Source organism: Lampetra planeri, chromosome 20 (genome assembly GCF_965212315.1).
Source record: "Lampetra planeri chromosome 20, kcLamPlan1.2.h2, whole genome shotgun sequence".
NCBI lineage: Eukaryota > Metazoa > Chordata > Hyperoartia > Petromyzontiformes > Petromyzontidae > Lampetra > Lampetra planeri.
In genome coordinates this window covers 3753751-3766400 of record NC_136126.1, presented here as the reverse complement: position 1 = coordinate 3766400, position 12650 = coordinate 3753751, and the positions used below count along the sequence as shown (strand labels likewise).

The window sequence follows — 12650 nt, the reverse complement described above, 5'->3', positions numbered from 1 at the left end:
TAGTCTGCTGACATGGCTCACAGATACAGATGCCTCGAAATTATTACATTGTGGCCACAATTGGAATTTTGTAATGTAAAACACATTCCAAAATTACATTTCAATAAGAATTCCGTTTGCTCATGTGTTTTGCATTACCGATGACAATATAAAATTATTTCTGATTGACCCAAGTAATCGTATCACTTATTAGATTTTTACCATGGATTGAATCTTACTGTCATTGTTTACCCGCTCACAATCTCAAAGTGTGTGAGATTGAATCAGTAGTGACAAAGCAATCACAATGCAGTTTTTTTTACGTTTTCACTTCTTCATCATCATCATCATCAGCCATGATCAATTCATTGCTGGATGAAGGCTTCCCCAAGCAGCCATCACCTCTCATAATCTTGCGATTTAATGATCCATCCAGCAAGTGCACATGAACCATATCTGATTGTTTATGCAGTTACATTTTAACAGTCTAGTTCTGGGCACAATTCCGAAATAATCCAGGATATTTTGCAACAATACTTCTTTGAAATTCGTTTCATTTAAAAGTTTCTTAACTTTTAACGCGTGAATGTGTTTTTTTTTTCAATCTCTACAATTCTTGCGCCATCCTCTCCTGAATGATATTGGGGTTGGAGGGGGGTGGCGGTGGGGGGGGTTCAGGATTTGAGAAATTTTGCGCCATCGTTTCAACTACCGCGCCGGGAGATTGAATCGAACCGACCGACCCTCTGGATAGCAAGCCCAGTTGTGCCAACCATTTCACCACAGTGGCAGCATCTTAGTCATGGATGACACCTTTATGGACGCCCTTTATACGAACGCATGCTTGGTGGGGTGTTTGCATTTGTGGACGTGCCCAGTTGCTGCCACATATGAGATATGTGTTTGAACCAGACTTCCCTTTCCAGCTGGGCTTTTTTACAAAGTCAACAGAAAATCCAGAACTAATTTTTTCCTCTCCTGCAAAGGCTGGGCTAGATTGAGGTTACAGCGGCTTGCCCAAGAGAAAGAAATAAAACCTGGAGCGAAGAAAAAGAACCCGTCGTTAATTCTTTAAACAACGCGTTTTAATTAAAGCAGATTTGCAGTACAAAGACACATTCTGCAGGTGGTTATAAGTAGTTACAAGCAATCTGTTGTGTGTGTGCCTGGGCAGTAGCTGTGGTATAAATTAAACGCAGAAACCAATAAAACTATTATCATCAAAGGCATCTGGCCAGCATGGATGAGGCCAGAAACCATTGAGAGGGGCTCTGTCGGCCCTCCCTCAATTTGAGGCCCTTCTGCCAGTTGTGGCATTTGCAAATAATTACAGGTGTTCAGCTTTACCTTTCTTGCAATAAAATTTAAAGATTGAGAGGATGTATAATAAGCAATACTCATTGCGATACATTTGGTGTACTTACACGTTAAGAGGTGTAACGTCAATCAATATTGATCGCTAAGCTCACAATGCAACCCATCGAAAGCGTGCGTGGAACCATCGCTGTTTTTCTATTCGTATATGTGTTCACATGACCCCCGCAGCCACTAGAGGCCGCTATATTCACCACTATTTTTTATTTTCGATTCTTGAGCCAAACCATGACCCTGAATCACCTAGATAGGTTCAAAGAAAATAAGAAATAACTACGACGTTTCGATCGCAACACAAGCGTTCGTCATCAGGAAGAGGGGGTTAGCTTCTAAAGGGAAACTGTTTATAAAGGTTTGAAATGGGCGTAGCCCAAATGTCAGCAGCCAATGTTAGTGCGAGTGGTGGGCAGCGACCGTGACGGTGGTGGGTTTTCCACCAATCAGAGGGCTGCCCAGTAAATATTAGCATCATTGGAACCTCATTTGCCAGTAGAAAAATATGATAATTGTTTTTGTACCCTTTTATCTGGCAACAAAACGGACACCTTTTTTTTACAAGGAGTCATGTTTGCATAGACCACAATACCTGCAGTCGTAATGCAAACAAAAAAAACATAACTCTGATAATGTATGCACTGTCCTTGAAGTTGATTGGTCCACACCCGAGACAGCTTTCCTTAGAGCCTAGTCTCACATGGTGTTGGACCAACACCATGTGTAAAAAAGGTGTCAGTTTTGTTGCCAGATAAAAGGGTAAAAAAACCATTATCAAAAATGAGCATGTTAATGTGAAATCGTTGAGCGGCATCCACGGCCAGCGCCCTGAGGTGGCTATGTTAATGTGAGAGATGAGCATGTTAATGGGAGATCGCAGAGTAGCAACCTCGAGTTCGGCGAGCGAGGTGGCTGGGTTCGTGTGAGACATTTTACCGTGGAGGCCGCTCAACGATCTTACATTAACATGCAAATTTTTACTGGGCAGCCCTTTGATTGGTGGAAAAGCCCACCACTCACATTAACATTGGCTGCTGACATTTGGGCTACGCCCATTTCAAACCTCTATAAACAGTTTCCCTATAGAAGCTAACCCCCTCTTCCTGATGAAGAAACGCTTGTGTTGCGATCGAAACGTCGTTTTTTCTTATTTTCTTTAAACCTATCTTCGTAACTTTGCCGAAAGACCCAGGGAATATGAATTCCTGCAGTCACGAACGCTTTAAGTCAAGATTCATGACCCTGAATTGCAATACCCTCTAAACTGCATACGAATCTGGAATTTACATCTTCATTTTTCTTTTATCTTTAGATCTCTTTTTCCTGTTCTGTACCGTCATTTCCCACTTCATTTTATTTATGCCTTTTGTGCACCACTCTGAGGTGCAGTTGCATTTAAGCGCTCAATAAATGTAAATCCTTTCGTGTGAGTAAAATTCCACGTGCACTTTTGAATGCACGATGGAATATGGCTGGAAAAGTTCCACTGAATTAATGTTTAAGCTCGTTATTTCTTTACCCTGCTGTAGCAGATCTTCAAGTTTTAATCCATGACCAAATCACCCTCAACGTGCCCGAACATGTCTAGATATCATATATATAATACATATAAATATAAATACGTTGATTTTCTCCACATACAATTCAATGCATGTGTCATGAGTTTAAGAATCAACATTATTTGATGAACTCGCGTAATTGTTCCACTCCTTCCAGAGACTCAGGGTGGCTCTGCTGGAAAACTAAAGAGCACCCGTATCATGATTATCATTCTTAATTTTGATGTGGGCTGTGTGTGCACTTGTGTGGTGTTTAGTTATGGGTCGGAGATGGGTACTGTGATCCGATGAACAACAACGCCTACTGCCACTACGACGGAGGGGATTGTTGCGATTCCACATCCACCTCCAAACAGGTGACCAAGTCACACGCCCATGCTGCACTCGAATACATTACAAGGTCCCACTCTGTACACACAAACGCTTGCCACAAATGAACCACATTTACCTTGCTGATCTCGTCAAGGAGCAACAACCATCACGCAAACTGCAGTCTTTTTTGGGACGCCGTAGCACAGGGGTTTTGGAAGACAGTCCTTGTAGGTAAATATTGAAGGAGAGGTTTTGAGAGGTTAAAGTAGAAACAGGAGAGAAGTGTCCCGGGGTCACTGGGATAGTTATGGAGGGCGCTTAAGAAGGATGGAGTGGTTGATGGTGTTGAAAGCACCAACGAGAACTCGAAGCGAGAAGGATGCACGTCTGAGGGGAGAAGAACGTGATTTAGCACACGTAGGGGGGAGCGGGGATTCAGCGGTGTGGCCTTGGTGGAAGCCAGATTGATGACGGATCACGAAGACCGTGGCTGGAGGTGCGTTTAAGAGGGGTGCGCGGCGATCACTTTTGAAGCCGCTGCCCACAGAACCGGAGCTTTGAGGTAGCAGGGAAGGTCACGTGGATGTTGAGGTTTGCCGTGATTTTTTGTTGTTCTCAGGATGGGATTGACAGCAGTAGTGTCGAGGCTTAGAGGCGCAGGGGCAGATCTAGAAAATTCTCAAGAAGGTTGGGGAGGGGGGAAGGAGGCAGGGAGTCTTGAAATTTCAAGCTCTTAAAATAGGGCCTTGCATTGCTCAATAAGCATTCAGTGTATTGTCTCTTGTGAATATCAATAAAATACACATTTTTGGGGTCTCTAGTGGGATTGGTAGTGGGGTGAGGGAGGGGGGGCATCACCGGCATTCCCCTACCCCCTTGGATCCACCACTGGCTGAGGGGCATTAATGAAGCTTGTGATGTAAAGGGCGAGAGTGGATAGGCAGTGATGGATGGGTTTGGCAGGCAGAGGATCAATGACGGAAGGAGTTAGGCTGGGAATGATGGTCGGGATGTCATTCGGGGTGACTGGGCATGCATGTCAAGGGCAGGTGGTGGGGGGAGTGGAAGGCGAGGCAATAGACGGGCAGAGTCAGACACCAGAATGCCATTCCAATTTTTTTTTACAACTTTTCAGAGAAATAGGAGGCGAGTTATTCACATTTGGCAACTGACGCAGATGCAGGAATGAGTTTACAGTACTGTGCTGAAGAGTGGTATCAGAATTTATTCTGGGCTTCCCTAGGGAAACTCAGCTTTAAATTGGTATATTGTGCAACATGTAAACATCAGCGCTGGGGAGACAAAGGCGGTTTGACGTGGTACAGGCCACACCATCCCCCTTGTGCGCCGTGCCAGTCTTAATAGGTGCTCACCATCGGCAATTGTTCAAACACTCGTAGCAGGAGATCTTTGTCTTCGTGTACAGGTTCTGCAGTGGCACTCACCACTGCTACAATTTCAGTGACCTGAGTTTCATTTGCGGCCATGTGTAGCTAAATTACTTGGTATACGAATATGGCTTGGGCCTCATCCTAAACGTGTAGAGTCGTACCTGGTATTATATTTTTGCTCCAGCACAGCGGAGGTAGAGGCAGGCAGTCACGAGGTGCGTACTACGGGTGGGAAAGACTCGCAATTCGATTCAATGGTCCATTCTGTAATATTTGGTTCTTTTGGTAAAGTCACGTAGGTAGAAAAATAATAGATCACGACGTTTCGATCGCAACACAAGCAATCGTCATCAGGTGGGACAACCACAGCAATAAAAAATACTGCTCATGATGATTGCTTGTGTTGCGATCGAAACGTCGTGTTCTATTATGTTTCTACCTTCGTGACTTTACCGAAAGAACCAAAGAGTATGGATTCCTGCAGTCACGAAAGCTACAAATCAAGATTGGTCCATTCTACTTTAACTTCTGTAGTCAATCGTAGTGTGCCTCTCGTTGGTGCTGGGCGATGTCAACCATAAGATACAGCGCCTACGTGTGTAGACTTTTTGGCAGTCCCCAGGGGCGTGCCACCGTTTCCACACACCTCAACTTGGACTTATTTCCCAATCAGCCTAGGTATATCAAACACTGCGATCAAACACTGTCATCAAGTTCAACGCAACACCGCCGAATCTTGACACAGCCAACTGTCGCCGCCCCGAACACGTGCCGATTCCCTGACCGTCCGGGTCAAAGCAGGACAGCTGGCAACTCCATCCCCGATGCTGTCGAGATTTTTTTAAAATTAAATCCGCATTGTTATATACCACACGCTGGTCAGCAATGGGAAGAGAATTGTGAGCACGTAAGTGCTGCCCCCATTTGCTGTCCGCAGCGCAGCCTCCCATAAACTACACATTATCTGAGCAAATACGTGAAAACGCAATTGACTTGCGCACGCGCCTGATTCGAAGCCAGTGTCGATACTCAGGGCCACCACCCAGAGGTTCCTGTTGGCCCGTGGCAGAATTCCACGTGCGGCCTCCTTAAACGATAGCAACAGCAACAGGCCAGGCCTGTCGCGGGGTTCTCTTCCGCGCGATGCCTGGGGGCAACCGGCCCCTTTTGCAACTCTCCTGCCAACATGCTAGGAATCGCTATTAATCGATGAATCGGTGCGTTGTTCAACCCCCTGCTTCATACCCCCCACCCCATGCTCTGGTAAGCCTTAATAAGTGCTTGTTAACTGCACTTGGCTCAACACTCCATGAGGCTAAGTGGTGGTGGTGGGGGGGGAGCAAGGGGTTGTCTTTCTCTAAAATGCGTTGCACACATCTTAATCTCCTTTTGAACGTCGCGTCCCCACCGTGGAAAAGCCGTCACAACGCACAAAACTTGTTCCTTGTGGCGGGGGGGGGAAATAACTGACCATTACAAACACTTACGGATTAAGTGATCTTTAATAGGGCTCGGATTCATATTATCCGAACATCTGGTTGTGTTTCTGTGTTCTACCTACTGGTGCATGCGAACGTAAGAGGCCTTTCTCACACGGGGATTTCGCAACGCAAGGGGACTGATTGCCCTGAATTGCTGCCAGCCCACGGTGAATCCAAGCAACAGTTAAAACTCTTTTTTGCTTTGGCAATAAAAAAAAATAACATTTTGGGAAATTGTTTCCCCCGCCACCCCCTAAAGGGACCCAGTAAAGTGCACGGGCATTATTATAATTCATACACAATAAAACGTACAGTGTATTAAAGCGGCCGCAGCTAGAGCAGCAGCAGCGTCTGTCGCAAAAAAAAAAACCCTCGTTGCTGGGATTGTTCTGCGCATTAGCCCGCATTCCACATTAGCCAGTTTTGTAGTCATGTGTGGACCAGGTGTCAGTCAACGCTGTGCAAGCGTGATGAAGCAACATGCAAACAGGGTGGCAGCACATTGCAAACAAATTGAAAGTTATAGGTTTAAAAAGTTAAAGGTGCCATTACATGTTTGTGCTATGAACGTATCCATTGATGCCTTGGACACCCTTGTAAATTAGATGTTTCATCACAAGTATTCCCTTTCCCAGTTAAACAGTGGGTAATTGCAGAGATGGGGACATTTATTCGCTGCGATTATATGCCCGAAGAGAAGAAATTAGTCTGCGGTCTGAATATCAATCGTGAAGTCAGTGCAAAGAGTCATCGGTAAGCTGGGGTTGACACTTTAATACAAAATCGTAATAAAATAATTCTCACGACGTTTCGGCCACAACGCAAGCAGCCGTCCTCAGGTGAAGAACAGGTCTGTCGTGACTTTACCCAAAGAACCAAGAAGATGAATCCCTGCAGTCACGAAAGCTTTAAATCGAAATTTAAAATCGTAATACTTTTCACCATCCTCCTAATGGCTTGCCATGTTACGGCGCTCTGGAAGTTGTGATTATTATTATTATGCAAAAGCAAATGAGGCGCAAATTTGGCAAATGTTGGACCATGATGCTGGTGCACAATGACCTTCTCGTTTTCAACGGCATTGCGGATTTTTTGTTTTAACATCCGCCGTTGATGCAATCAGCACGTCATTTATGGTGAACGCACGCGCAGTATTAACCGGGGTAGCTTGCCGGATTCCAACCGCAGCATTTGTGCAATGAGCGACGACCACGCCACTGCTGGGCCAAGTCTCACCGCCCTTTGTTCCGGCACCTCAACGTACCGCATGGGGGAGTGGGTGGGGAGGGTGGGTGGGAAATGCGGTGTAAGTAATAAATGATGATGAAGTTAGTAGGGGAGATTTTTTTATAACTGATGCACCGGTGAACGGGAACATAGAGGAGGAATATGATCAGCACATTCCCATCTCCGTTACGTGCTCGGGTGAGTTTAGGCACAGGAGTCAGAATCACATTAAGGAATAGAGCGAATGTGCCGGACAGAAGAACGTTTTAAACAGTGCGTACTATCTGCTGTGACACATGGCTCAGGAATACGGTCATTAGCAATAGCACAAGAATGTGACAAAAAGTGAATAGTTGCGCAGGGTAGCTTGGAAAGATGAATGCCTTGGAATGGCATTGAGCGATGGATTGAGGAACGCATGGATTAGAGAACATACACACATGTTAATGACATCATCATTCAGGCTATACAAATTACATAAGTGGGCTTGTATGTATGTTGAACTTCTTTCGCACCATACGTACCCGACCGTGCTAGTTGGAGGTGCAGGGGGGGGGGGAACAAACTTAAACTAAAGTTCTAAAGAAATTCGTTTTCGATCGAGTAGTGGCTTGGGGAGGGTTGCATCCAGCAGTGGATTGACCATGGCTGATAATAATGATGCGAGGGCTTCGATGACAATCTTGCCATCATTCGGGCAACAGGGTGATACTGCAGTTACATTTGTGTCACTCGGCAAGAAAGGGCCCTGAGTTCGATTCCCGACGTTTTTCTCCGTGGAGTTTGTAACTTATGTCTCCCGCTTGTGCTGCACGGGTTCCCTCCGGCTTCTCTAAGAAAGACCTACAACTTTAGGATACCCTCCCGACAAAAAAGCATTGAGACTCGTTAAGGCTCTTCCTGGGTAAACTAATGTGATAACAAACAATAAATATAATCGAAGTGGTGTGTGTCTGTGTGTGTTGGAGGGCCCACAGTAGATTTGGAGCTGGAAATCATTGCAAATACGTTGACATTTCAATTTGTGATGTAGCTAAATTTAAGGATAGAGTCTAGTCAATGCAACTGCAGTTAGGTGCTTGGTAAATAAAATGTGTATGGTAATTGTATTAAACTAATTATTTACAACCGTTTGTGTGTTTCCGCCCCCCCCGACTTCACCATGTTGGTGAACGTTGGCTAGTGGAGGGGGGGGGGACGGTGGTTCAGACATTGCTCGTCGCTGACGTTTCAGCTGTGGACATCACCAGTTTCATATGCCGGTGCACTCGCTCCTTCGCCACCGCCGTGTGCACACTGTGTGCATGGTGCATTTGCCTTTTAATTATTCGCACGTGAAAAGAGGGACAGTGGCAAGTCGTTGCGACTGCCGCTGAGTTATCCGTTTTGTAAATCTTGAACAGAAGCGGTTCTCACTGGGCCGAGGAGTTGGTGTCCGTTGCGACAGCGGGCGGGGCAAAATGAAAATGCTTCCCAATCCTTGTTTTATGTGAAACATCAACGTCGCCTATTTTGGTTGATGGTGTCGTGGCGAACGGTATTGTTGCATTGTGCGAGAAGTGGCAACGAACAGATTGCACGCACTACACATTTTCAGCGACAAATTAAGGCTGCACGCGTGTCTGCGTTTGGGCTCGGGCGGATTCAGACGGAGCAGAAGGAATTTCCTTTTTCTTTTTAAAAAAAGGCACTAAGGAGAGAGGCGGCGTACTTACTGTACTTTGTGAAAAATGTAGAGCCTGTCAACTTGCTGATTCATTTCTGCCCAGAATGACCTGGCAATGGGTTTGCAACACATACACACACTCCCTTTCCTGCAGCCTCTCGCTAGCCGTCACCAAACCCTCGCCTTAACGCAGTGGCCAAAGGAAGGAAAGACATGAATATGCCTTAATTCTAGATTTGAAGCTTTCGTGACTGCAAGGATTCATACTCTTAGTTTTTTCGGTAAAGTCACGTAGGTAAAAAAATGAAATTAAAATTAATAAAAATTAAATAATAAAAATCACGACGTTTCGGAGGCAACACAAGTCTCCGTCATCAGGTGGGACCGTCACAGCCAGATTTGCTGTATCAAGTGAGGCTCACTTGATACAGCAAATCAGGCTCACTTGATACAGCAAATCTGGCTGTGACGGTCCCACCTGATGACGGAGACTTGTGTTGCCTCCGAAACGTCGTGATTTGTATTATTTTATTTTTATTCATTTAATTTCATTTTTTTACTTACGTGACTTTACCGAAAAATCTAAGAGTATAAATTCGCCTTGCTGTGTGTTGCCCAATCACTGAGCAACAGGTGGGCTTAAATCTGGCCAGTCGCTGAAATGTTACAAGAGGGCCTTCCTTCGGTGCTCGCGAATGGACCTGGCCGAACATTACAATATAGGACCGCAGAGCTCGGGCAAATGTTTCCGGCCGGTTTTGTTTGCCTTGTTCGCTCGCCTGTGGTTTCGCCAAATTTGTGTGTATATATATTAGTTTACTACTCCCAGGTGATGTATTGCGAACGTTTGATGTGATTTGAAATTATTTAGCAGAGCAAATTAGAGTTGCCTTTTAAAATTATCTTCTGGTAGATCACATTATTATTATTCTTAAAATGCTAATATGAGAGGGGAAAAAATGATTACAATTTATTTAAGTGTAAATATACTGGCATAACATATTCATAATACAAAAACTAAGCTCTCGGTGCTCTCGGTAGGCCTTAAAAGTTACCACGGATTTGGAAATTAATTGTGTCAGCGGCGAGCGTCTGACAGAATTATATATATTTAAAAAAATCCTTCCAGCCCTCATTGGAAAAGTCGTAAAATGTATATTCATCTGTTGGGATTGGCTGGTCCAAGATAAATGTTTGGAGTGGCCTTGTGCCGCAGATAGAATGTCCACGGTTTGGTGAGTTAAGAGCACACCATGATGGGCAGTAGCGTCTTGCAGCAGAGGAACACGGTTTTTTGGAAGGTAACGTAGGCAATAAGAACCCCCATTGTTGCCAAAAATGGTCTGTGTTCTCACGGCAGAGAAATACATCAAGCGGCAGAGCCTAATGACAAGTGACAAATGAAAAGAATCAGAATAATGCAGCGCCGCTACTTGCCAAGAACGCAGCACTGCCAATGGCCTATTATGAGTTCTATTGTTGAAACAAAGTTTATTTATTTTATGGAGTACATTACACGTTTCTGGACACATTTGACTGCTTGTAAACGTCTGGTCCACGACACAGACCCATATTTTTGAAAGACCAGTGATTTGTCCTGCTCGGTTTTTATATTCCCTCTTTTCTGCACAAATGTAAGTGAGGAGGGTTGCTTTACTCTGGAGTTATAAAGCCATATATGCATACACTAAGCCACTTCGTCACATGCGCATATGCGAGAATTGAAAACATTACACCTTTGGAAAGTGTTTTTTTTTTTAAATACGAATTATCCATAGATCTACTTAGCCAATCCACTGCTGGATGAAGGCCTCCTCAAGCTGTCGCAGTCTTGGGGGCTGTTTGACCACACGTTCGATCGTGCAGGTTGGAGATTGGGGGAAGGAATGTGTCATGCCAGAGTTGGTTTTGCTATCACTGAATCAGAATCTTTCTTTCGACTGGAGGAATCCGATGAGCTATGAAGCTCTTTTGCACGGCCGGCAATCAAACTCAGGCCTCCAGGTTCACCGGCAAAGTGCACGAACCATTGCACCACCCGGAGCCACTGTTAATCTGTCCTTTATTTCCAGCAGCCCCGAAAGTGCAACTCAAAAGAGCACTTGGAACTCGAGGGCATATTATATAACGTAACAATAAATAAATAATTATATCAATAAATAGAAAAATAATAATTAACATCACTCAACAAAACGTTTCGGAGTGCAGGTTTTTTTTTGCCTGAGGGGACCCCCCCCCCCCCCTCGCTGCAGCTGTCCCTCTGCTGCATATGCAGATCGACTGTAGATGCAGCTCTTCGTTGGCCTGATGAAGATGTCGATGTCATTGCTGGGGAAGGTCAAGAATGGTATCGCTTTTGCAAGAGTGAAGCTGCACTGAACACTTGCGAATGCCGTGTGGCGTGCCAAAACCTGACATTGCGGGTGGGAACATATAAACACGTGCATCAAGCCCAATGGCAAGCACATGTGTAAAAAAAATACTAAATCTGACATTTGCCCCATTTAATTTGCTATTCACAGGAATTGAAATATGCACAACTGACTGAATTGTTTGGAGAAAGGTTTAATAATAATAATAGGTGCAAATGCAACAACGAAAACAAAGGCCCCTGATTGTGCGTGCGCGTGCATGTGTGCACGCGAGTGTGTTTGCGCGTGTGTGCGGGTGTTCATGCGTGGGCGAGTGTGAGTGTGCGCATGCGTGCGTGAGCTGGTCAAGGTGTTGTTGGGGGAGCGGTGGCGTCGCGGTTAGCGCGTGCTACGCTGCGAACCCGGTGACCCGAGTTCGATTCCCATTCACGGCCAACACCAATCGGTCCTTGGCGTCCACTAGATCGACTCTACCTCAAATGAGTAACTGGTACGGTGTGTGAACATCGCCACTAGAGAGACAAAGACGGCCGGGCGTGTGGTGCTGGTCACCCACCCACCGCCCTCGTGTGCCGTGCTAACAGCACTTGCCCCAACAGTCTGTTGAGGCTAGACGGGGGACCTTTGTCTTTGTTGTAGCGAGTCTGGCAAACCTCTGTGAGACCCCAACAAGTTCCCCAAGGTTGCTCCAATTTCAGGTCGTCGCCTCAGGCCCCAAAAAAAACAAGGTACAAATATGTACGACGAGGCCACGCAAAACACCCATTTTTTGTGTGTGTGTGTGAACTGATCATAATTGGGACAGGCTGGGGAAAAGGTTGCAAGGTTGCGGAGAGCGAATTAGCTGTGGTTTTGTTGTTTAGATGCCTGACGCTCGCAGCTCAGATGTCGGGGGGGGGGGGGGCGGGGGGGTGTGCAACATTTTTTTTTTCCTTAATCCCGACATTAGCACTGACCGCTCTGGAGGGTCGGAGCGACGGGTGAGTGACGTTCGCGCGTGTGGGCGCTGTGGTGCTGGCATGCAGGTTAGCGCAAGCTCGTAACACATGGAAGTGGTTTTAATTCGTGTGAGTACATTTTATTGCAAAACAGTGTTAAGATGTTTCTTCACTTACATTTTTTTTTATCAAGTGCTAGATGTGTCTGCAGGCAAAAAGGAACTGATGTTTTCGTCAGTCATTATTTTTCTTCTGCACCCCCCCCTCCCTCTCGTCTTCCTCTCTGCCCCCAAACTCGAAGGGTTCTTTCTTTTCACCCTGCCACAGTGCCACAGGACACAGAGCAACACACATGCA

General features: G+C 45.6%; 1 protein-coding gene across 1 annotated transcript in view; it reads left to right on the top strand.

Moving 5' to 3' along the window:
* Positions 1 to 12650, top strand: part of LOC144724287 (pappalysin-1-like) — a 156978-nt gene that overhangs the window by 138000 nt on the left and 6328 nt on the right. Inside the window, exon 23 of the mRNA XM_078603273.1 lies at positions 3164 to 3262. Coding sequence (XP_078459399.1) covers positions 3164 to 3262 — 99 coding nt within the window. The remainder of the gene's footprint in view (positions 1 to 3163; positions 3263 to 12650) is intronic.